The sequence below is a fragment of the Carlito syrichta genome, unplaced genomic scaffold (assembly GCF_000164805.1).
Source record: "Carlito syrichta isolate Samal-C Ts95f unplaced genomic scaffold, Tarsius_syrichta-2.0.1 Scaffold301625, whole genome shotgun sequence".
Taxonomy (NCBI): domain Eukaryota; kingdom Metazoa; phylum Chordata; class Mammalia; order Primates; family Tarsiidae; genus Carlito; species Carlito syrichta.
In genome coordinates, this window is record NW_007245721.1 from 175,588 (window position 1) to 199,302 (window position 23,715).

At 41.3% G+C, this 23,715-nt stretch overlaps 2 protein-coding genes across 7 annotated transcripts in view; one reads left to right on the plus strand and one right to left on the minus strand.

The window, feature by feature from the left end:
- The first annotated feature begins 181 nt into the window (after nucleotides 1–181).
- On the plus strand, nucleotides 182–4,757 carry SMIM4 (small integral membrane protein 4). Of its 2 annotated transcripts, XM_008054967.2 has the most exons (3): nucleotides 219–470; nucleotides 3,213–3,298; nucleotides 3,968–4,757. In XM_008054967.2, exons 1-2 carry the CDS (start codon nucleotides 320–322, stop codon nucleotides 3,272–3,274), a joined length of 213 nt encoding a protein of 70 aa, XP_008053158.1. In that variant the 5' UTR covers nucleotides 219–319; the 3' UTR covers nucleotides 3,275–3,298; nucleotides 3,968–4,757. The 2 variants fall into 2 exon arrangements, with proteins under 2 accessions (XP_008053157.1, XP_008053158.1); XM_008054966.1 differs by lacking the exon at nucleotides 3,968–4,757 and having other exon boundaries at nucleotides 182–470; nucleotides 3,213–3,354.
- Nucleotides 4,758–9,718: 4,961 nt separating this feature from the next.
- PBRM1 (polybromo 1) overlaps nucleotides 9,719–23,715 on the minus strand; it is a 137,438-nt gene continuing 123,441 nt past the window's right edge. For 2 of the 5 annotated variants that reach the window (XM_021710877.1, XM_021710874.1), the window contains 5 exons: nucleotides 23,182–23,392; nucleotides 22,272–22,473; nucleotides 11,506–11,576; nucleotides 11,181–11,397; nucleotides 9,937–10,109 (listed from right to left, as the gene is read on the minus strand). In XM_021710877.1, the coding sequence (XP_021566552.1) occupies nucleotides 9,937–10,109; nucleotides 11,181–11,397; nucleotides 11,506–11,576; nucleotides 22,272–22,473; nucleotides 23,182–23,392 (874 nt within the window). Of the gene's footprint in view, nucleotides 10,110–11,180; nucleotides 11,398–11,505; nucleotides 11,577–14,651; nucleotides 14,808–18,431; nucleotides 18,597–22,271; nucleotides 22,474–23,181; nucleotides 23,393–23,715 lie in introns of all 5 variants that reach the window. The other 3 variants (XM_021710872.1, XM_021710875.1, XM_021710873.1) reach the window with 3 other exon arrangements.

Genomic DNA, 23,715 nt, shown 5'->3' on the forward strand with positions numbered 1-23,715 from the left:
CCGCCCCGCCTCCCGCCCGTAGCGCCTGCGCCAGCTCCCTCTTGTCCGGCTCAGCCTCATGGAGCATGCGCACTACACGTTACTCGGGCGGATCCACCCTCCCCGCTGCGCCCTGATTGGCGAATCCGCCCCCAGCTCGCGTCCTAGGTCGGCGCTCAGCTCCCGCGCTTGTGCATGCGCCACACGGTGGCGCAGGGAGCCTGTCGCTTATCGCCCAGGCCGCTGTACACGGCGGGGACAGGCGGGGCAGTCTTGCTGCATCCGGGTACTCCAGTCGCTCCTGGTTTCGCCGTACCCGTCTCCACGAGCTCGGTGGAGTATGTTCTCCAGGGCCCAGGTGAGGCGGGTTCTGCAGCGGGTGCCCGGGAAGCAGAGATTCGGCATCTACAGGTTCCTGCCCTTCTTTTTTGTCCTGGGAGGAACGATGGAGTGGATCATGATTAAAATGCGCGTGGGCCAGGAGACCTTCTGTAAGTGAGGGTGTAGCAGCCTCCATATCCTTTTAGGAAAGCACGAGACGGCAGAGATCCGTTTTTCTGGGTGGCATTCTTAGTTTGCAGAGCGCTCCTACTCAGAGCGCTGAGCTGCTTTTACCTTTGGACAAGTGCAGTTCCATTCGCTTGGCAGTGGAGACCGGCCCCGCTCTCCTTCCTACACTTTGAGGAGAGGACACGTAGCTCCAGTCCTCTCAAGCCTGCCCTTCACCCCTTCTGGTGACATTGTTTGGGCCTAAGGAACAGATTTGCTTACGGCAACCATAGAGTAAGGTGGATCGTGAGGATTCATTGGAAACTCCTGCTCACTCCAGTCCAAACCCTGGAGGGGGCTGCTCTGCCAGGCTTGGCAAACTACCACTGTCTTTACAGGGTAGTTATTGGCACTAGGTCGTTGGCCTGACGTCAGATGTTCAGCACTGAAAAGAATGCTGGGCAACCCCCTCAGGTCCCCTCCCACTGTGGGAGCTTTTCCGTCTTCTAAATAAATCCTACTTTAAAAAAAGGAATGTCCCCGGCAGCTGACTCTGTGTTCTGTAATTGACGAGCAATAAAAAAAAATAAAATAAAAATTAAAAAAATATGTTTAACATTGCTTTGCTGAGCACTAACTCTGGGCAGGCCAGTTTCTTTCAGGAAAACTTTCCCAACTCCTAGGCCCTTTCTGAAAGCTTTGCCCCTCTCCTTAACACTGTATCACTTGTGAATTGCCAACCCACGTCTAAACAAATTGTTACATTAGTGATTTCTAAAGATATTTAGTCCTTCTGCTCCTCTATTTATTATTTAGTGAGCACCCTTGAGAGACTATAATGAACAAGACAGAGGGTTCCTCATTCGAGAGCTCTAATGGGAAAGATCATAAAGAGTTACCATTAAGCGAGATCAGCGCGGTGAGAGGGAAATGGGAGGAGCATAGAAGTCTTAGGTAGGTGCCCCCCTGGACTAGATGGTGCGGGGAAGGCTTCTAGAAGCAGTTACCAGTAACTGGTAGGATCTGAAGATTGAGTGGTGTCAGCCAGATGAGGGTAAGGTTTGTGGAGTTGAAAGTGTTCATGGCAGTGGTAAGAGTACTTGTGTGAGAGTATGCTGTGTTTGAGAGAGATTGAAACAGATGGTGGGGGTTGGCCGGGGGTGGGGGTGGCTAGGAGGGTAACTGGGCAGGGCCACAAAGGGACTGGAGAACCAAGAACGGATCCCAAGGAGTGAGGGGTTTTAAGCAGAGGATTTGACATGTGTGGAGAAAGGCTCCTTGTGCAGAGGAGATTGGCGGAAACACTTAGGCTGTATGGCTGTCCAGATATGAGATGGTGGCTGGTCTGTGTTGGGGACAGAAGGGATGCCACAAAGTGGGTGGAGTTGAGAGACACCCCAGAGGTGGTACTGACAGGGCTTGGTAACTGAGTGGGCTCAGGAGGTAAGGAGTAGAGGTTTCTGGTGGGACAGCTGGGGCAGGGGTGTTCTTGAAGGTGCAGAACACAGGCAGGGCCATCCTGGGCTTCATTTGGGATGTGCTAAGGTGGAGATGGTTATACAGATCTGAAGCTCAGGAGGCAGATCTGGGCCAGAAGTCAGAATTTGTGGACCATTCACAAATTGTGATGACAGACAAGTCCCAACATATCTTTTTTTAAAAAAAATTTTATTTTAAAGACGTGGGGTACAATTCTGGATTAGGTACGTAAGTGGTCATTGTACAGGTGAAATTTGGGTCCCCCTCTGGTTCCACGTCACCTGATTTGGGATCAGTTATTCTTACTGATGTTTTGTACCCCCCCAACTCAAGCATTTTAAGGGTGACTGAGAATGGCCAGAGACAAGAAAGGAAACCAGCAAGATTTGTTATCACAGTAGACAAGAGGTTAAAGAAGTTTGATCTGTGAAGGGGCGGTAAGCCCCACCCCCAACTTGTTGAGAGGATGGGATCAGAGCTGGGGTGGCAGGAATAGCTTGGGAGTTAGCTGGGAGAGTTTTTTTTTTTTTTTTTTGAGTTGGAGTCTCACTGTCACCCAGGCTGGAGTGCAGTGTCATGCTCATGGCCACCGCAGCCTCGACCTGCTGGGCTCAGGCAATCCTTCCACCTTAGCCTTCCAAGTAGCTGGAACTACAGGTGTATGCTACCACACCTGGCTAATTTTTTATTTATTGTAGAGATGAGGTCTCGGCTAGTTGTCCCAGCTGGTCTTGAACCCGTGGGCTCAGGAAATCCTCTTGCCTCGGCCTCCCAAAATGCTGGGGTTATAGGCTTGAGCTACCACGCCCAGCCTGGAAGAGTTCTTTACTGGTGACTTTTCTTTGAGAAGCAAGAGTTTGTGGCCATTTGAGGGTGGCTGAAGGGTCTCAATCATAGGCATCTCAGTAGACCCAATTCGAGGCATCAGTTAGCTTCTCAGTTCACAGCAAGCAGGGTGAGGTATGAGGAAGTTGGGTTAATGTGTGGTTGGGGCTTTGAAGGTGTGTCAAGAAGTTAAGATATTGATAGGAGTGTGAAGGACTTTCAGCTGGTTTAGCAGGAGTGGTGGCTGGGGTGGGGGGAGGTGGGAAGACAGGGCTAAGGGCCTGGGGAAGAAACTGGTGAGGCCCAAGGACAGGAAGGCTAGAAGGTGGTAGAAGTGGTGATCTGAACCAAATTCTCTCAGAGGAGCACTGCAAGTGATTCAGATATGAGTATTTTAAATGCCTGTTTCTTAACCTATTCAAACCTTTTGTTTGACACAGATGATGTCTACCGTAGAAAAGCCTCAGAAAGACAATATCAGAGAAGGCTGGAAGAAAAATGAGACTGAACTTCAGCTATCAATAAAGTGAATATAAATTTCCCTACTGGTTTCAGTGCCTTTAAAAATGTACTTTTCAGATCCCGTGTTCTTATTTATTTTTTATTTTTTAATTTTTTTTGAGTTGGAGTCTCACTCTGTCACCCAGACTGGAGTGCAGTGGCTGCTCCCGGCCACTGCAGTCTTGACCTGCTGGGCTCCTGCGATCTTCCGCCTCAGCCTTCCAAGTAGCTCGAATTACAGGCGTGCGCTACCACACCCAGCTAATTTTTTTGATTTATTGTAGAGATTAGATCTCACCAAGTTTCCCAGGCAGGTCTCAAACCTGCAGGCTCAGGCAATTCACTCACTTCAGCCTCCCAAGGCGCGGGGTTATAGACTGAGCCACCGAGCCTCGCTCCCTTGTTCTTATATAGCTTGTTCTTTAGCAGTTGCACAGTATTCCAATAATTGCCTTTACAGAAAATTTTTATAGTTTTGCAACCTCTGCTTGAATCCTTCTCAACTAATTGCTGGATAGCACTTGTGGGAAAATTATTTCCTCCTAAAACACCCAATGAATCTAGTCACATGAAATATTTCTTAAACAATTCAAGGAACAATCAGGATAAATAAAGCTTTTCAGTACAGTCTGAATTGTTTGTGAAGTCCTTTGTTTTTAGGCAACTAATGATAACCTTATTTGCTTTTTTGCAGAATTCAACTTAAACCATGGGTACATTCTCCATTGCAAGCTCATTTAAACCAGGATAATGATACAGATTACATTTCTACCAGCTACCGTTTTAAAAACTTTTTTCTAGGATGATGGGAATTCCTGACAAAACACATTACTTATGCTAGTGCTCTTGGGAACAAAAATAAGCCCCTCCCTTGCCTGGCTCCTCTAACATACCAGGACCTCCATGAGGACTGTGGGCAACAGGCTTCACACCATTCTGTGATGGAGATGTTGCTCTTTCATCCAGCTGGTAAAGACCACGGCAACTGCTCCTTCCGTAAGTGAATCTACACAAGGTATAGGCACTGAGTATCCATATACACCGAGTATCCTTGTTAATGATCTCTGCCACATAGTCTCCTGAAACTTTCTAGAGCGTTTTTTCTAATTTAAGTTAGTCCACTTATGTTAGAACCAAATTCAGTAAAGAACCACTAACTACTCAGATATTAAAGCACTATCCACAGCAAGCCCAGAGTCATGTCTGGGAGAAGGCTTGAATGTGAAGGCCAATAATAACCAATGCGAGGGAGAGGACCGTGATTCACTGTATTCTCATGCCCAGTTGTGTCATCTAGGATCCGGTGAACCTAATCTTATAGATATACGATAAGGCTGCTGTATAAGAAAACTGTGATATGATTCAATTACATAGCTATATTCCATATCCCCCTTGCCCACCCCCAGTTTTAGAAGTTTAATATTAGATACACATAGAGAATTGTAACACACATATTTTACAAATAATAATAAACACTAATAAAACCATCAGTCAGCTTCTGTGTCTGCTATGGAATAATTCTCTGGCCCATCCTCCTGCATCTTCCCCAGAGAGAACCATTAGCCTGAATTTTGTATTAGCTTTTCCTAGGTTTTTCCTCTCCATTTCTTTTTTTCCTTTCCATTAGAGTGTTGATTTGTTAAAGGACAACAAGCTTTGGAAAATGACAGGACAACTTCTGACTTTTAGGCAAGTAGACTAGCAAAGCAATTACTGTATTCAATGGAAGACACACTTTCAGAGCACACTAAGTTGGCTGCTATAAGAATGCATCTTTGTTAACCATGGAGCATGCTTTTAACTTTTCTTCAAAAATACTTCTTAACTCTCCTACTAGGAATACGAGTCTACCCTACTTATCAAACACTGGAACTACTTAAGGGAACTTAAAATAATTACAATGCTTTTTTTTTTTTTTAAGTCAAAGTCTCACTCTGTTGCCCAGGCTGGTCTCGAATCCTTGGGCTCAAGAGGGCAAGTCTCACCATATTGCCCAGGCTGGTCTTGAACCCCTAGGCTCTGGCAATCCTCTCACCTCCGCCTCCCAAACTGCTGGGATTACAGGTGTGAGCCACTGCACCTGGCAGAACTACAGTTTTTATATGCCAATTACAGAATGGCAGCATCCCCTGGTGTAATCTATAAGGCAAAAATTTTTAATAAATTAAAAAAACTATAGAACTTATTCCAGAGTAATGAAAATCTAATTAGCATTTATTGCTAGAACTCTACCTCCAATGTGGTGTTGGGGGAAGAACATAAGCTTTGGGACGTCATTTATCATTTGGTAGGGAAAGTACCTAAGTCAGGCATACAGTCAATAATAGATGAGGCTTGTTTTTGTTCTCTTCTGGAATTTTTGCCTAAATCCTTGATGAAATAATCTCTTTCTTTTTGTGTGTATGCCTGAATTTTTCACTGAGGTAACTCTTTTTTTTTTTTTGAGTTGGAGTCTCACTCTGTCTCCCAGGCTAGAGTGCAGCAGCGTACTCATGACGCCACCACAGCCTCAATCTGCTGGGCTCAGTGAATCCTTTTGCCTCAGTCTTCAAGTAGCTGGAACTACAGGCATGCACCACCATGTCCAGCTAATTTTTCTTGCTTTATTGTAGAGATAAGGTCTTGCCAAGTTGCCTAGGCTGGTCTTGAAACTGTGGGCTCAGACAATCCTCTTACCTGGTCCTCCCAAAGTGCTGGGATCACAGAGGTGAGCTACCATACCCAGCCTAGTTAGCTCTGCTTTCATTTAGCTGACCTAGCATACTTCCAATCTAAAAAATCAAACAAAATAACAGTATTTGTTTGCTTATGGTGTTCGGCTGGGATGTTTTAACTATACATCAATGATCATTCAAAATATGCTCATGAAGCCAGGCATGGTGGCTGATGCCTGTAATCCCAGCACTGTGGGAGACAAGAGCATTGCCTGAACTCAGGGGTTTGAGACCAGCCTGAACAACATGGCGAGACCTTGTCCCTACAATAAATCAGAAATTTAGCTACTTGGAAGGCTGAGGTGGAAGGATCACCTGTCCAGCAGGTCGAGGCTGTGGTGGCTGTGAGCGTACACTCCAGCCTGGGTGACAGAGACTGAGACTGCGACTCAAAAAAAAAAACCTCATGAGCACAGGTGGCAGGCAGTACAGTCCCAAATTCAGGAGGGCAAAAACACAGGGATTTGCAAAGTGACATTAGAGGAAAATAACTGGTTGATTTTACCAACATGGGAATGCACGGTGACGTTTTAAGAGCTTATAAACATGTTAAAGACACACCTGGGTCAACCATTTCTTCTAGCCACAGACAAGCTATTTGAAGTGGGTTATATACTGCTTTTGTAATAGAGGACATGGTTTCCTCACTTTCTGCCCTCAGTAACATTCTCTTCAGTTTTAAGTTCGACCTGCATTTCTGCCCGTGCTGAGGACATGTTAGGAGTTCCTTAACTGTCAGCCTGAGAAGTGTGTGGGACACTTCAGGGTATAGTCTGACTACATTTGGCTCTGTTAATGAAGCTTGAGCCCTGAACCAGAGGTCTGGACAATGACTTTCATCTCCATCTGAGGATCCTTCTCTTAAATTGGCAGTCACATCCTTGTCAGCATGAAATCAGGGTCTGTAGGAGTTAAATCTGCTTGAAACTAACATCTAACACAACTTTTAACAGAACACCCAAACCTGGTTAATCCAAATCACTTTGCAAACTCCATTTTTATTTGGATTAAAAAGCTTTAGATGGACAAACATATGATACATACATGTTATAAGACTAGTTACCACTTAAACCTCAGATGATGTTATGATACAGAAATTAGAATAAACCAAGTTTTAATCAGGTCTGAAAATGTTCAAGCTGAAAGTCAACACCAATTTGGGGATTTTACACAAATAAATGTCCTCCCTCAACTTTTCCTCATAGGAATAGAAGGGTGGGCTAAAAAAGAAAACAATTAAAGGCCTTTTAAAACAGTTGGCTGACAAACTTGCTATTTTAAACCTATAGGTTTTCCCCCACTGTATAAACAGAATTCTTCTCCACAGGAACTTATATGTTTTAAAAACATTTAGGCCATTATACTTTCTAAGCCACATTACTACAGTTTCTAAAACTTATGAAAAAAAGATGTGTAGTTTACTTGTACTTTATTTTCTTAAGTCAGGATTTTTTTGGTTTTTCTTTTTTGGAAGATGGCTGACTCAAACCTCAAATCTTGTATCCTAAATATTAAGTGATATCCTTCAAGTTAATATACAGAAAGACATGATTCTAAAATAAATACATAGGCTTTTTTTGTTTTTAATGTAATAAGGACCTGCCTAATGGTATTCTGGGTTGGCTCTGCATTGCCATTAAGTTCCTGGCTGGATCTACAGTTCCTATAGCACCTCTAGGCACTGGGAGAGAGTCTGGAGGAGGAGTGCTCTGGCTTCTAATGCCCCACTTGGCCCACAGTGAAGAGTTTTTAGAGGCTCCCCAAAGAAATCTCATCCAGACTTTAACAAGGGAAATAAAATGAATGCATGAAATAAATAAATAATTTAACCAAAACTAACTTTCATGTTCTTTGGTGTAATCCAAGGATGTCTAGAAACAAAATAATCTGATTGCATTATATAGTCCATGATGATTCAATAGCCCAAACCAGGAACTGAAGATTCCGTTTAACAATAAGGTACTGACATACTACTGCAATACATTTTTTAAAATTCAAAATTATTTAAAATACTTGATGAAAATTGAGATCCAGTGGTTGACTAAGGCAATTAAGTTACAAGGGGCTCCTGTATTTAAAGTATTTAGATACAAGAGATTTTTTTCCATTCTATACTTTTTTGCCCTCATGATTTAGTAAGTACAGTAATTAAACATCTGGGTACTGATTCATAGCAGATTAAAAGGAAAAACTATCCTCTGAGAGTTACTCTCAACTTACAAACAGAAGTAGAAGCTCTACTACAATGGCAACCACCCTGTAACAATAATGCAAGTGAAATAGTGTTCCATGTCTGTCACTTCCTACTGTCTAAGCCTCATAGCCTGCCTCCAAATGTTTATTCTAGAGTTATATAAGAAAGATAAGGTCATCAAACTGAAGTGTTTGAGATTTGTAATGGTCTTTTTAGTGGCATTTTCTTGGTTCTTAAGTTCTGTAATTCAAAAGCACAAGCAAAATTTCAAAAAATCTTTTAGGAAGTATTAAATTTCTGGTTGGGAATTGCAACCCCAAAACTTAGAATAAAAAAAAAAAAGCCACATCTGATAACGAGGAAATAATGAATACTAAAACATTTGCATATGCAGGCAATCTAACTTTTCACAACTATGCTTCTGATGCAGTTCATATCCTTTCCCTATGTTAGGTGTTATGTTTAAAAATAAATCACCCCAGTCGGGCTCGGTGGCTCAGCCTGTAATCCCATGCCTTTGGGAGGTTGAGGTGAGTGGATTGCCTGGGCCCGCGGGTTCAAGACCCGCCTGGGCAACTTGGCAAGACCTCATCTCTACAATAAATCAAAAATAGCCGGGCGTGGTAGCGTGCGCCTATAGTTCCAGCTGCTTGGAAGGCTGAGGCAGAAGGATCGCCGGAGCCCAGCAGGTCGAGGCTGCGGTGGCCGGGAGCGGCCATTGCACTCCAGTCTGGGCGACAGAGTGAGACTCCACTCAAAAAAAAAAAAAAAAAAAAAAAAAAAAAATTTATATATATATATAAAAATCACCTCCATGCACAACTTAATGCTTTCTTTCAAGATGAACTTCAATGTTTTTCAATGTAACAGATTTAAAATTTTAAATCATCTAACATGTATAGGCATAGAGTGTGAATTCATTATAAACTGATCAAAATACCCTTAGAAACTTACCTGCCAAGACTAACTATAATTCAGGGTTGTGCACATGTTTTGCAAAAATTACTGACACCATAGAGGTCTAACTAAACACAAGAAAAAGCGCTTTTCCCCTCCTGGTGTCCAAGAAGTACACCAGCTGCAGACGGATACACAGCACTGGTTATAGATTTCTGTAGTGAGCCTCTGAGTTTATAGAGCAAATGTGCCATGTCTGTCAAATATCTAAAACCTAAATAACCACCTTTCAAAGAAAGCACTTCACCTGTAAGAAACAGCTTTTGCGCAAAGTGGCTTAGTATTCAGGCACATGAGACAAACACAGGTACACTCTCCTCTCTCAGATGTAAACTAGGACATACTTCACATTTCATTATCAATTGAAACTAAGTTGTAAACGCTTGGTTTTTTTTTTTCCATTTTGTTGTTCTTTTATAAAAAAACAAACAAACCCCAAGACCCCCAAAAACAAACAACAGAAACTCCAAGCCAAGACAAAACCTCTGATGGTTTCAGTTCCATGGCAACAAGTAAAAAGATAAAACTCCAAGTCTACATATACAACCAATTATGAAACTGGTTTTAAACAAAGGAAACATATGCAAAAAAATCTTTGTGTATTTGATAAAGTCAACTTAATGTAACAAAAACAAATTGAAATAGCTTATTAAAAGAGTTCATATATAAAAATGGCCTTGTGATGTACCGGAAAATGCAATAAAAATTATCCTTTGTTCCTTCCCCCCACCCCAGTAACTAAAATGGCTACTGTTCCACAACTCTTTATGCTTCTATAAAAGAAATGTAATGATGTGATTAAATGTTTTCTAGATTGTATGCTTGGCGAATGTTGAGGGTGTCTCGGAGCATCAAATCTCGAAGGCGCCAGAGGGCGTCTGCCATGGTGGTATGGGCCCCTTTACTTTTCAGCCAATGAGAAGGCAGGCGGCTTTCCTGTTCCTTTGACAAATGAACATCGCGTCTTCGAGCTGAAAATTAAAGTGCAGAGAAAAAGAAATTGGAATTTTACAGTGACAAAATCTCCCTCAGTTCTAAGGTCTGATAAACTTATTAAAATGTAAAAACACTTAATATTTAATTAATATGAATTTTAACTCCAGAAAATTCCCTGGCAAAATTTCTTCTATCAGTTTATTAGGCAATGAAAAATCAGATCATCAATGTTTTTTGTAAGCACTCCAATATTTAATAATTACTTCAATTGGTTTTTTTTATGCTTGTTTTTTGAGTTGGAGTCTCACTCTGTCGCCCAGGCTGTAGTGCAGTGGCATGCTCACGACCACCGCAGCCTTGATCTGCTGGGTTCAAGTGATCCTTCGGCCTTAGCCTTCTAAGTAAGTAGCTGGAACTACATGCACATGCCACCATGCCCAACTTATTTTTTTTTTATTTACTGTTGAGATGAGGTCTTGCCAAGTTGCTGGTCTCAAGCCTGTGAGCTCAGGCAATCCACTCACCTTGGCCTCCCAAAGTGCTGGGATTATAAGTGTGAGCCCCCATGCCCGGCCTCAATTACTTCAATTGTTAACAAAAATGCCTAAAAAGGCAAAACATGTAAAGGAAATTATACCTACTATTCAAAAGAAATCAAATTATCAAATTTGGTTTAGAAATGAAAAACAAGTAGAAACTTCCAAATTTCTCTCTAGAAACTACACAAGTTACTTCATTTAGTATGTACTGAAAAACTACATTAGGTCTGTTGAACTAAAAGAATAACTTGATAAATGCTTTTCAGTATTTCTTCCTTTTGTTAAACTGAGGTGAAATAAATTTTAATTTACCCTAATGCAGTTATACTAATGCCCAAGTGACTGAAAACTAATTTTTAAAAGTCAGAATATATTTAAAAAGATGGCAGTGATGATTATGAAGAAACTAAGCTTTGAAATTTGGCAAAAAACCCTGATGTCAATATGCAAAGAAACTCTAAAACAGTCTATGAAATGTAAAATTTATTTTAATAGTATATTTAAAAAAAAAGGAATGCATCAATAGCAGAGAGAGGACCTGAGGAAGTTTTATTTGGAAGGACTTACCTGCCAGGGTCTGATCCCACTTGCTAATGCTGTTGGACTCAGCACTGAGTCCTTCAATGTATTTCAGGTAGGCCTCTGAATGGAGAAGCCGTTGGGTCTTCGGTGGAGGAGCCACAAACATGGGTGTTGTTGGCTGCTGTATGACAGGGGGTCCGGCTGGATGTGGACCGGGGTATGGAGGTGGTGCCTGCTGCCCTGGAGGCCCCAAAACTCCCACCTGAAAGCATGGGAACACATGGTGAGACAAAATAATACTGCACCTATTCTGAGAAGGAAGATAACTAGAATTATGTCAAATCCTAGAAAATCAAACTGGGAGGCTCACCTGTTGTCCATAGGGACTTCCACCTGCTGCTGGAGTCCCTACCATAGGGGCCACTCCTTGGTTCATCACACCTGTAATTCAGAATGCAATGGCACAATTAGAGGCTCTGGGTTGAGATAACTAAAAAACTAGTGTCTGATAAGAAATGATGCCATTTATAATGCAAACTTATGAATGTCTGCCCTTGAGTCTTGGGGATAGGAATCCTAAGACCCCAAACAGGATTCAAATAGAAAATTCTTTTGTTTCTAGGTACTTAAAGCACAACACTAGTATAACTTGTCAGATGTACATCAAGTACTCATGGGTTAGAAATGATTTGAAGCCTACATAAAATCTTAATATTTCCTGTAAGTTATAGTCAGAATACACCTCTATTTTCAGGGTATTTTTCTTCTGACAATACATTCTCCTGCAGTTGAAGTCTGTGTTTCATTTCAACAGGAATGGCACTGGAATCAGGCTCAGCAGTAAACAATGTGCCAGGACAGTAAAGACACAAGGGAAGAGGCTGTGAAAGCGCACAGTTAAATGAGCTTTGTGGACGCTAAAGGCAAAGCCTGGCTATTCCCTCACAGACCACCAGCACCTGGTTCTAACTGCAGTCACTAGTGTAGGCAGAGAGAGGACCTTTCCATCTGACAGAGCAGCACTCTGAAAAGGAATCACCTGGAAGTGCAGAGGCCTTATTGCTATCACTTTATATGTAAAATGACAAAGGAACAGAGAAAGACTTCGTGGCCCTACTACATTTGTATTATGTCTCTGGTAATTTTGTAAACTTCCTCCAGTGAATGCTCACAAGCAATTGTTGTCTCACAGGCACTAACTGATAATAATGAGATGTCCTAAATTTAGTATTCAAGGCTATTTTTCATCTCAGAGCCATACATTTGCTAGTCTAATAAATTATAGAAATAGAAAATGGATCCAATTCATTAAAAACAAACAAACCACAACCAAAACTGTAGTGAGCTGTTCTTCAAAGCTTAAATAAGTTCTGCTGGTTGTGTGGATCAAAAGGAGGTTAACGTCATAGTCTATGGTGTCTGTGAATTAAAAATGCTGCTATTGTGACCAGGCAGAAGCACCTCATCATTCTAAAGTTCAGATCTGTTTCACGAATTTGCATGTCACCCTGTGCAGGGGCCATGCTAATCTCTGTACCATTTGTTCCAAATTTAGTGTATGTGGTGCAGAATTGAGCAATAAGGTTCAAATTGTTAAATGTCACTTCCAGGAAGTATTAGACATCCTCTTATTTGTTAGAGAAAAAATAATAAGTTAAAAAAAAAACCTCTGTTTAAAAAGCAGAGATTTTTATATCCCAAAAGTGTACTTAAATCACCATAGTTGGATCCTGATAATTATTCATGAAGGAATGAAGAGGTTGTGGTGGGTAAGCTGCTACTCCAGAAACATATTATTAACCCCTGCACCCCACCTTATGCCTCAGGACACTCATCCACCTTAGACTCTACAACACAGTGTGACTCTCTAAGCTGCTTACATCATTGCTTTGCAGGGCAGGTCAAACAAATCAGCAAGAACCTTTGCCATTCCATGGGCAGCTGGTGAGAACATGAGCTGAGTCACCAGAAGAGCTCATTTAATCCTCTGCTGCTCCTGACCAGACATGTGCATGTGTAAGCACTAAGAACGTAAGCACTGTCTCCCTGACTATAACTGGGTATGTTGTGTTTCCTTCAAATCAATTTAGAATCTCAAAAAGGGGTAAAGGAAAATAGCTATGTCCTAACATCCACCAAAAGGGTAGAGTGTACTGGCATTAGTTTTGGCTCTTACTGAGTACTACTTACATCCAGAAGGTACCAACTCCAGCCTGGTTTTACTGACTGAGATATTCTGTGCCAAGGTGAGAAGACAAAGAATTAAGGCCAATAGGAACACCTATTTAATGATTGACACCTGCTGTAACAGTAAGTCATATACAGAACACAGGTTTCATAATGAAGCACCCACCCCCACAAATATTTCCTCCTCTGGGAAGATCTGGAACAAATGCTTCTGAGGAGTTATGGCCATACTTTAAGCAACACTCACGGTGTGGCTGGAGGCTCCAGGCCAGGCCACCAGGTTTGCTCACCCTGCGCACTGCTGGGTCCATCTCTGAAGCATTGTTTGGAATCCTGCAAAACCCTACTGTTGTAGGTCCAACACTAGTGTAGGAAAATCTAACAACCTTCCACCCACACTGTATCATCTGGGTCAGGCCTTAGCTGATGTTTTAGGTAATGGACCAAATGCTATCCCAAGTAATCTAAAGATCACATTCCTTCCAACTAGATAATAGCTAAGAGATCCTTTGCATATGATGGCAATTAAAATGGGAACTTGTGATTTTTCTTTCATTTAAGTCTTCTTTAATCTTTCAGCTTGCTAATTCATTGTAAAATGAAATGATGTAGCTATTTCTGGACTCCATTTATATATTTCTATTTGAAAGAACTTCTGAGCTTCTGCTGACAGACCAGTGTCCATAGCTAGTGGGGTAGGCTAGGATGTTCTTTAAAATGTTATGTCATGTTTCTTAGGGGACTCATATACCGGAAACTAATTCTGTGAAAATTCTTTGTTCCTAAGAACTACTGAGTGAAAAATTTTTGAAGAGTTCTATGTTAGTGACTCTGTAATTCCCTTAAAAGGGTTGCTTGAGGAAGAGTAGATATACCTTGTGAGATAAGAATTGCACCAGTGGAAAAAATGCACTCAGGAGTAAAAAGTGCTTTTATATGTGACTCTGAACTAGCAATATGGGAAATTTCATTCACTGATAAGAGGTCATGACCTGCTAGGCTGTTTGGCTTTTTGAGCACATGTCACATTACTTGAGTGATTCCAGAGTATGCCTCTTGCCCCTTGGTCTGCTGAGTCTGGCCTCTTGCCCCTTGGTCTGCTGAGTCTGTCCTCCTGTGCTGCTGCCAGGCAGCTGGGTGCATAAAGCACAAGTGCTGGGCCACCTGCTCAATGCACAGGACAGGCCCTGCTGCTGACAACCTTGGGATTCTCAGTAAGGGAAGGCCTGGCCACAACGGGCAGCAGGTGCCTCCTGGAACAACTGGCTGAGGGAGGAAAAAGAGAATATGAAAATGAGATTAATGAGTGAATGAGGATGAAGTTCTTACCCGGTGGTGGGATGCCTGGGAGGCCAGGCACACCTGGCGGAAGATGGTGGGGTGGAGGCCCCCCAGGGTGAAGTGGCTGCATGCTGCCCATGCTAACAAGGCCATCAACTGGGCCCTGCAAAGGTGGAAGACCTGGCGGATAGCCACCCATCATGCCTTGAAGGACACAACAAATTTCAGACATGCATCATTAACATGCAACATGAGCTAAGTAATAACAAACCCCCCACATGCACTACTGATGAATAAAGCACCCTTAGTACTGCATGATATAACGGCAATTAGTGCAATTATTTTGTTGCAATAATGAACAAAATAAACAGTTACAAATATGAAACCCAACATTTCTGGATGAATTAGTACTTAGTACACAATTATTTGTAGTTATTTTCCCTGAGATAAATATGCTACATTTTTTCATTTAAATAATAAAAAGTTCTAGTAACAGCCTTTCCAAAGTCATATTTATTGCAAGCTGTTCAAACAGAGTGACCAGTTCTGCCGACTGCAATTCTAATAGAATAGTATAAACCCCATCATTCCACTCTGCCCACACTCATATGCCTGTCATGGATACACATGAGGGAAATCAAAATGGAGGGAGATGAGGTGCACAGTCCTGATCACAAAGCATGGTTCTCCAGCTTGGGGGAAAAACTTTTCAAGACTTCTATATCTACTTCTCCTTCCTTCTAGCCTCATCACTGCTGGCAAGAATGGATTGGCTTGAGCTGAGGAACAGCTTCTAAGGCCATCACAATGACTGACGTTTCATCTTTAGATTTCAAAACATGATAAAGTAAAGATAAAACTTAAACCCTCCCAAACCAACCAAAGCCCAGTCACTCAGAAGCTTATACATAGACCTTAAGTAGGAACGGCTGGAGAATCAGGCTCTGCTGTCATGAGAAAATGCCAATTGTCATCACTGTCTCCAAGCTCAAATGTCCTCAGATAAACCTTCAGTCAACAGGGTGCATTTTAATTGAAGCCCCAATTTTTTTGTGTACAGAGCTTTATTTCTTTATTTTGAAAGTGCACCTTCACATAACAAATTATTTTCTGCTGGCTAGGGAAGAGTTTCAGCAAACAAGTATTTCTGGCAAAAGGAGTAAAATAAGATAAAACATTCAAAATGAAAGGACTCACCTATCAAAAGACCTTTAAACCACAAAGCATTTTTTTAAAAAACAAGAAAAGCAACTTGACTTTTCTGGGATTTGTAACAATCACGATGAACAAGATACAAAGCTCCCCCCAGAATGCAATCACCTTTGGTCATAGCTTCTCACAAAGGGAAGGTTGAGGGACTGGTGCCAAACCTCATTTTTATAAAATACTCTCTGTAGGGGGACTTTGGGAAACAATGGAAAACTTCAGATTTTGAGAATTTTACACTTTGACTTTCCCTTAAGAATTATTTGAAATATATTTATTTACAAAAGTTTAGTCTTTTAAAGTTATGAAATTACTACAAATTCTGAGATCAATTCACCCTGTTTCACTAGTCATGTCTAAGCTGACTGAAAAACTTATATAGACCAAACAGACAATTTTAAATGGTATTATCTCTATACATGAAATAGGAATATGAATTTCAATTTTTTTTTGAGTCAGAGTTCACTCTGTCGCCCAAGTTGGAGTGCAGTGGCATACTCACAGCCACCATAGCCTTGACCTGCTGGGCTCAGGCAATCCTTCCGCCTCAGCCTTCCAAGCAGCTGGAACCACAGGCGTGCGCCACCACGCCCAGCTAATTTTTTGTTATTGTAGGGATAGGTCTCGCCATGTTGCCCAGGCTGGTCTTGAACCCAGGGGCTCAGGCAATCCTCTTGCCTCCGCCTCCCAAAGTGCTGGGATTACAGGCATGAGCCACAGCATCTGGCTATGAATTTTTTTTTAATGAGCGTTCAGAGTAAAAACTACTTTTGAACAGACACCATCATCTTATATATGAGGAGATCCAATGCTACCAACTACCTTTTAACCACACCACCAGTTATAGCTTTTAGGGATAAATAGGTGGGAAATTTAAGGATGTTTAGGAGGCTTTGCTTTCAATTACAAAAGCCCATCTGAACGCAGCCTTCAAAGGCTGTGGTTGAAGAAAGTATTAAGAACTTAAAGACATGACACTTGTCTTCATTAAACTGTACTTTGGCATTTATTATCCCAGTCACATGTGTTCAAATGAGCTTCAATGCTTGTAAGCAAAGCTGGTCTCAGACAGCAACAAGGCTAAGACTCAGGCCCTAAGCAACCTGTAAGATCATAAAAAAATCATCCTCTTAGCTGCAAAGTTCCCACTGAGGATCAAAGACTGGTTACTGTAAAGAATGCTTACCCTTCACCCCCATGAACCAGAAATCTGGCCAGCACACCCTAAATTATAGAGCAGGTGCTTTCTAGAGGGCCTATCCTCCTCACCCATAGAGCTCTATGATGTTATTCCCCAACAGGGAGCTAAAATGCTGCAGCTGCTGTTTTTCAAATGTTTTTTTAGCTGTTTGTATTCATTTTATTAATGTGTCCCTGGGTTTCGAAGTCAAGGGCACAGTGCCACAAAATCACACATCAGATATAACAAAACAGGATGTCAGTGAGGGAATTCTAACTTTCAAAGTCCCATGTTCAAGGCCTAATTTCTAAAAACCTCTGGAACCCCATTAACCAAAATGGGCCATGGAATAGAGCAGGAGATTATGAGATTTTGTTAGATCAACATCAGTTACACTGAAAGTACTGAAAGCCATGATTCAGATGTGCTTTGGCGAGTGCAACTGCTGAATTCAGCGATAGTGCATTTGAGAACTTGCCATCACAAAAGTTAGGAGCGACAATGAAGTTATCCTATACTACACTTCCTTAAAAGGCAAAAACAAAAACAGCATCCCAACGAGCCTGCCTTGAACAACACTGTCTTGGACTCCCTGTGAAAGAAGTCAAACCGCTTGCTTAAGAAGAAACAGAGGTGGCTTGTACAGATCTCACCAGGCTTGGAAAGATCTTAAAGAAGGGGCCCGAGAAGTGGTCTGCAGGCTTCTCACTGGAGACATGTCAGACAAAGATAATCAATTCAAGAAGAATCAAATTTGCTATGGCTTCCAGAACTAGAGACAACACACACAAGCAAACCACATTCATCAATTTCTTTGTTTCTTTTTTTAATATGTGACTGGGATACTAACAGAAAATGCAGTTTAATGTAATTAAGTAGAAAAGCATTACAGAGTGGGCACAATGAATTGAATAAGGACTTTGTATTCTATTTAGCAGTCATGCACATTGGTGACCAAGAAAGGATTTACAATTCATTGTCAAAAAATCCTTTTAAATGGTCAGTCTTTTAAGGATGGCTGCAGCAGAACAAGGCAAACTGAATACTGAAATGAGACGGGAAAATCAACACCACCTAAAGACTGGTTTTGTGTTTTCTTTTGGGAGTCCCTCTAGAACAGAATTTAGGGTCTATTTTTGTATTTTCTGCTATAGTGCTCTATCACAAGCAGTCTGGGGTACAGAACATCACCAGACCATGCCCACAGCCAGGGAAAAGCTGCTCCCTACCAATTCCCCGGGTTGGGCCCAGGGCCCATTTCTGGGGCAGAAGGGAGGCATTGCCCGTATGGGAAAGGCAATATAGGACAACATAGATGACTTCAAACTTGAATCTTTCATGAGAAAAGGCTATAGACTGTGGCCTACTCCTTACTGGAGGAAAAAAAAAATGAAGGAATTTCTTAAAGTGGAAAAAAAATGGTCTTAGCTCCTGTTTTTTACCTGCAACAGGTGTCAACTGCTGATTGAGCATCCCCATTGGTGTTGGTGGTGGCACCACCCCCATGAGAGCCCCCACAGGGGTGCCTGCTCGGGGAGAAGCACTCGGCTGCTGTTGCTGTGCTGCTCGCTCTCTCTCCTGCTGCTCAGCAACTTTAGCTGCCCGCTCTGTAAAGGCATTTCAGATTTTCAATTCTGTTTTTAACCCAGGAATTCAAAATACCATCCATTGCATTCAACAGGACTAGTAAAAACACAGGCAACAGTTCTGTCTCAATGGAAGGAATAGTAGATGACTAGTCTCAACACAGGAGGAGTCAGGCCGATTTCACTTGGTAACCTAGAGTCCAGCTTTCCTATCCCATCTTGAGAACTGGTCTGCAAAGATTTCAAGAATGTTAAGACTGCAACACACATTCAGAAAGCACAGGTTTTATTTAAACACGTCACCAGCGTAACCACCATGGTTAATCTCACGAGGCACCCTGAAGATGAGAAGCGCTACCATTATTCTAGTATTAATAGCATTACAGATTATTTATAATTTCAACATGAAGCAATTCCATGGCCCATTATAATTTTTGGTACAATTGTTACTTACTACATTATCTGATTCTTTGTACCCAATTTTACTAAGATTTGAGGACTCAAGTGTCATGGGATTTAGCAGCTGAAGAAAATTAACTCTGTAAGGGAAAAGCAGCTTACTGCCTCCTCCACAAAGTTTTAGGAAACAACTAATTTCTACATTCTAATGAAGCAAAGAGGTCATGCTTAATAAACCCCAAGGGAAAAATGCATTATATTCCAGGCTATACTCATCAGAGAAGCAGAGAATTATGTATACACATATGTGGCAATGGACAATGCACTGAAAAAACCAGGTTTCCTGAAGTTGAGCAGTTCAAGACTGACCACAAACCACCCTAAATCAGTGACAATTCCAGAATCCACTCTTATTTCATCCAAAATGCAAGAGGAACATTTGCTGTGGCAGTTCTGGGCTACAGAGTACATACTGCTACCCCCCGTCCTCCCTTAAGCTAGTCTATCTACATCTCCAAAGCCAGCAGCCCAAAGATCATGTTCCCAGTCTTTTTGGGAGCTAGCAGACTGGACTTTTACTGAAGAACTAAAGAAATACTGTATTCCCAAAGTTCCCATCATATAGGGTTTTCTTCTCTTCACCATTTGTAAATAGGAAATCCCCCCACTCATCCATCACATGGGCAAATGGATGCTTGAAGACAGGTAGTGACTTGTCCAAGGATACAGAGAGAATCAACAACCTGTGGCCCTGACTCTTGATACCACACTCCAACTGCCACACAGGAACCCTCTAACATGAAATTCAAAAGGCTACTATTGATTTGAGGAGGGGGAAAACAGCCTCAAGTCATATGGCTTTAAAGAGAACCAAGAAGCAACAGCTCCTGTCCCCTTTTAGTGTAATATGAAAGTCAAAGGCCCTTTGGCCATGAAAGAGTTACCTGCATAGACTTATCATTACTTGCTTACATTACCCCAATTTATATATAGACTTCATAGACTCATTTGCACAATAAGTGTGAGGGACAAAGGACATTTGAACAACCTATTTCCTTGAGCTAGCAGTAAAAGAAAATTGATGATCTAGACTCCCACTTTAAATTATAGTATTTTCATTACACTAATGACATAGTAAAATGGGAGAGCAAAAAAAAGAAAAGAAATTTAAATAACAGAAAAATTCAGGCCTGTAGATTGAATTTTGAACTGGCTACCTGTTGGCTCTTTCTAGGAGAAGCCCAACTGAACTGTCTTGGAAACAAACAAACAAATAAAAAGTCAAAACAAAAAACAAAGCCAAACATACTTCAAATTTTGGGTTCTGAATTCAATAGTGAGAACACAAGTTCAGATTTTGTGTCTCAGGCATATGTTACTGAGTCATGTAACTCATTCTCACTAGGTTCTCAGTAAATTTCAGATTCCCCTTTGAATCTGGGAGAACTTCCCAGAAGTCATCACTTCTCCCTCACTTCAGTGCTACTCCAGTGTTTTTACCTTTACATTACCTCTAGATATCTCTTTCCTGTTCACACCCTCAATAACTAGCCACCCAGTACTGGCTTCATTTGCTTTAGGAAAGGCTTTACATCCATTTTAGCTTAATTTCAAACACTCCTCCAACCTAGTGGTATATTTTCACAAAGGCCAGAAATACCAAAGCTCCCCCAAAGTTTTAGATTCTAATGGAACTGGGGTTTTTTTGAAGAAAATTCTGCAAAATACTGGCTCTTCAGGATATTAGTAAGTACTACATGAATACCTGGTCAAATTTCAGAAAATGCCAGATAATAAAAAACAGGTTCTTTACTGTCGGCCTTAAGGTCTTTAACATGGGAATATGCATCATAAGTTTCTAAGAGAGAAAGTTTGGAATGATTTTCAAACTGATTTTGCCACAAAATGTTTTTTGGCTGAGCATTCTGCAGGATTAGGATTCTCTGTAGAATTCTTGGGGAGTCCTGATAGATATGTTTATAATAATCAACTATAACAAATGAAAGGAGTAAAACCTTTCTTTTTTTTAAGCTTTCAAAAGAGGGGTTTTGTGGGCTGGGTGCAATGGCTCACACATGTAATCCCAGCACTTTGGTAGGCCGAGGCAGAAGGACCGCTTGAGCCCAGAGGTCTGAGACCTATCTAGGCAACATAGTGAAATCTCATCTCTCCAAAAAATAAAAAAATTAGCTGGGCATGGTGGTGCATGCCTGTAGTCCCAGCTACTTGGGAAACTGAGGTTGGAGGATGCTTGAGCCCAGGAGTTTGAGGCTGTGATGAGCTGTGACTATGCCACTAGACTCCAGCCTGAGCAACCAAGTGAGATCCCAACCCCACCCCCCCAAAAAGGGGTGGTTTCTTTGGAGATTTCATAGACTTTATAATAAAGGGAGTAGCCTTAATAATTAATTTATGTTTGCTGGAAAATAATGGATTTATACCCAGCAAAGAAGAGTAATGGTTGACCACTGTAGAGAGACTAGCTCTAAACTGGCAAAATAAATCAATATATACAATTCCAAATGGAAAAAATACAGCTGAAAGAGTAACAGTCCTGCTGAATTCAATGTTTACTATTCATCTATTTATTAATGCCATGCCTGATATTAAAAAACAAACAAAACCACCAAAAACCCCAAAAATCCCACTCAAGCATTTGTCTCTAAATGACTAAGAACCACCAAATTCTTGAAGGATAGCTCATGGCCTGAAGTGATTTAATTGTCCAGTAAAAGGAAAATAAAGGTAGCGAACCTTACCAAAGAAAACCTAAGTGCCTTAAAAGTAGCTATGAATACAGACACAGCACAGGCCAGGTCTGGCCTAGGAAACCAACCACTTTAGTAAAGCCTTAAGCCTGAAGTTTACATAGATGGCTTATCAAGAGTTGTAACAGAAGATCACTGATTTTAAAAGGCCCTTTTCAGACAGACTTTAATTAAAATTTATATTTAACATCATTGTACAATTATTCCTCAGTTCAACATGTGTGCTTACAGGGCTCAATGAAAGAAAAAATCATGCAATTTTTAATAGCAAAATATTTTTGTTTGAGAAATTTGGGAGGGGGGGAGGGAAGACAACACCAGAATCGGAGGCCAAGTCAGGGACAGTGCTCTGTTCAGTCAGACAAGGCTGGCATCTAAACTGCTGGCTGGGTGCCATTTGGAACAGTCCCCAACGCAAAGTTCATGTGCAAGGTAAGAACAAGAGAGTAAAACCTGTCTACGCACGTGCATTCCTGAAAACACCCCCTTGCTTAGAAAGCTGAGACAGTTGTGTCTAGTTTCTATTTACCTTCATATTCTGCTTTCTTGGCTGTCTCAAGGTTTCTCCATTCTGTCCCCACCAGCCGGCTGAGCTCCCCAAAAGAGTAGTCTGGGTGCTGGGCCTTAATCACAGCTCTCATCTCACTGCTAAACAGGATGTAGCCACTCATGTTGATTTTCCGTTTGGAGCCTTCCTTCTTTGCACTGCCTTTGGCAGATTTTGGGGTAGACTGTAAGACAGAAAGCTCTTATGGTACATCAGAACATTGCATTTAGTTAACTGCTGAAAGTGCTGGAAGCCAGGAACATGTGATCCAATTGTTACTGTTTTATAGACATGTTCAGTTTATAGCTGGCCATCTTCTTGATCTCAACATATCTCTTCCTTTCCTCTTATCATGTAAGAAATAAAGTTTCACTGAATTCCAAGACTGTAATTTATAATGATTAGCTCACAATTAAGTCTTCAGAAAATTCTGAACAAGAAAAAAGTTCCAACAGGGGTCACCTCAACTAAAAGATGAGGTCTTAAAGAAGGAAAGATGAAAAAGATATGGACAATAAAAGCTAACAACTGACAGGGTGATGCCACTCCTTATTGCTTTTCTTTATTACAAGGGAGGGAAAGTTGTCTAACTAAACCTGCCATGAAAACAGTCACCTATGGAGTTAAAAAAAATTAAAATTTAAATTATTAATGGCATTAATATGATGGCATAATAAATTATTAATGGCATAATGACACAATAAATATAACTTTTTGTCCTTTAAAATAAGCACATAAACAATGGCACTAAGACTGAAAAAAAAATCTGTTCCTTCTTGCAGAATTCTAGGTGGAAGCTCACATATGGAGGAGCTGGATGTCTCCTTTGGTTCAAGTCTGCTGCAAACCAAAGGTGGGAATAAGACAAGTAACATGAACTTGTCATCTTCACCTGTGGTGGTGTATAGGGCATGAGGTCCAGCTCACTGGCCAGGGGAGTCTGAAGCTGAGGTAGAGAGGGAGGCTCAATGACCTCACTATCTTCTTCACCCATCTCTTCAATATCATCATCTCCACCTTCCAACTCGGCAAATTTAGCTTCTAGCAACTGAATTTTCTTTTCCAACAAAGGTGAGGGCTCCTTCTGAGGAATGATTGGTTTTCTGAAAAAGGCGACATAAAAAAACTAAAATCACCTAACACCACTACAGCATGGGTCAGAAAACAGTGGTCTACCTTAATGTCGTGAAAAGACATCCTGCAATCTGCAACGTATACTCTAAGGGCAGCAAGGAAAGGAGTTTAAATGTGTATTTATAAAGTTATCTCTACTTAGAGGTGCTTGTTTTTAAAGAATTCTGCTGATTACCTATAAGAGCATTGGGTCCAAAGTTGGGATCTAGTTGCCTGTATACAGTGAAAAGAGTTTTCATAATCTGTGGAACTAAGAAATCTCTTAAAGACAGGATATAAATCAGAACCAAGT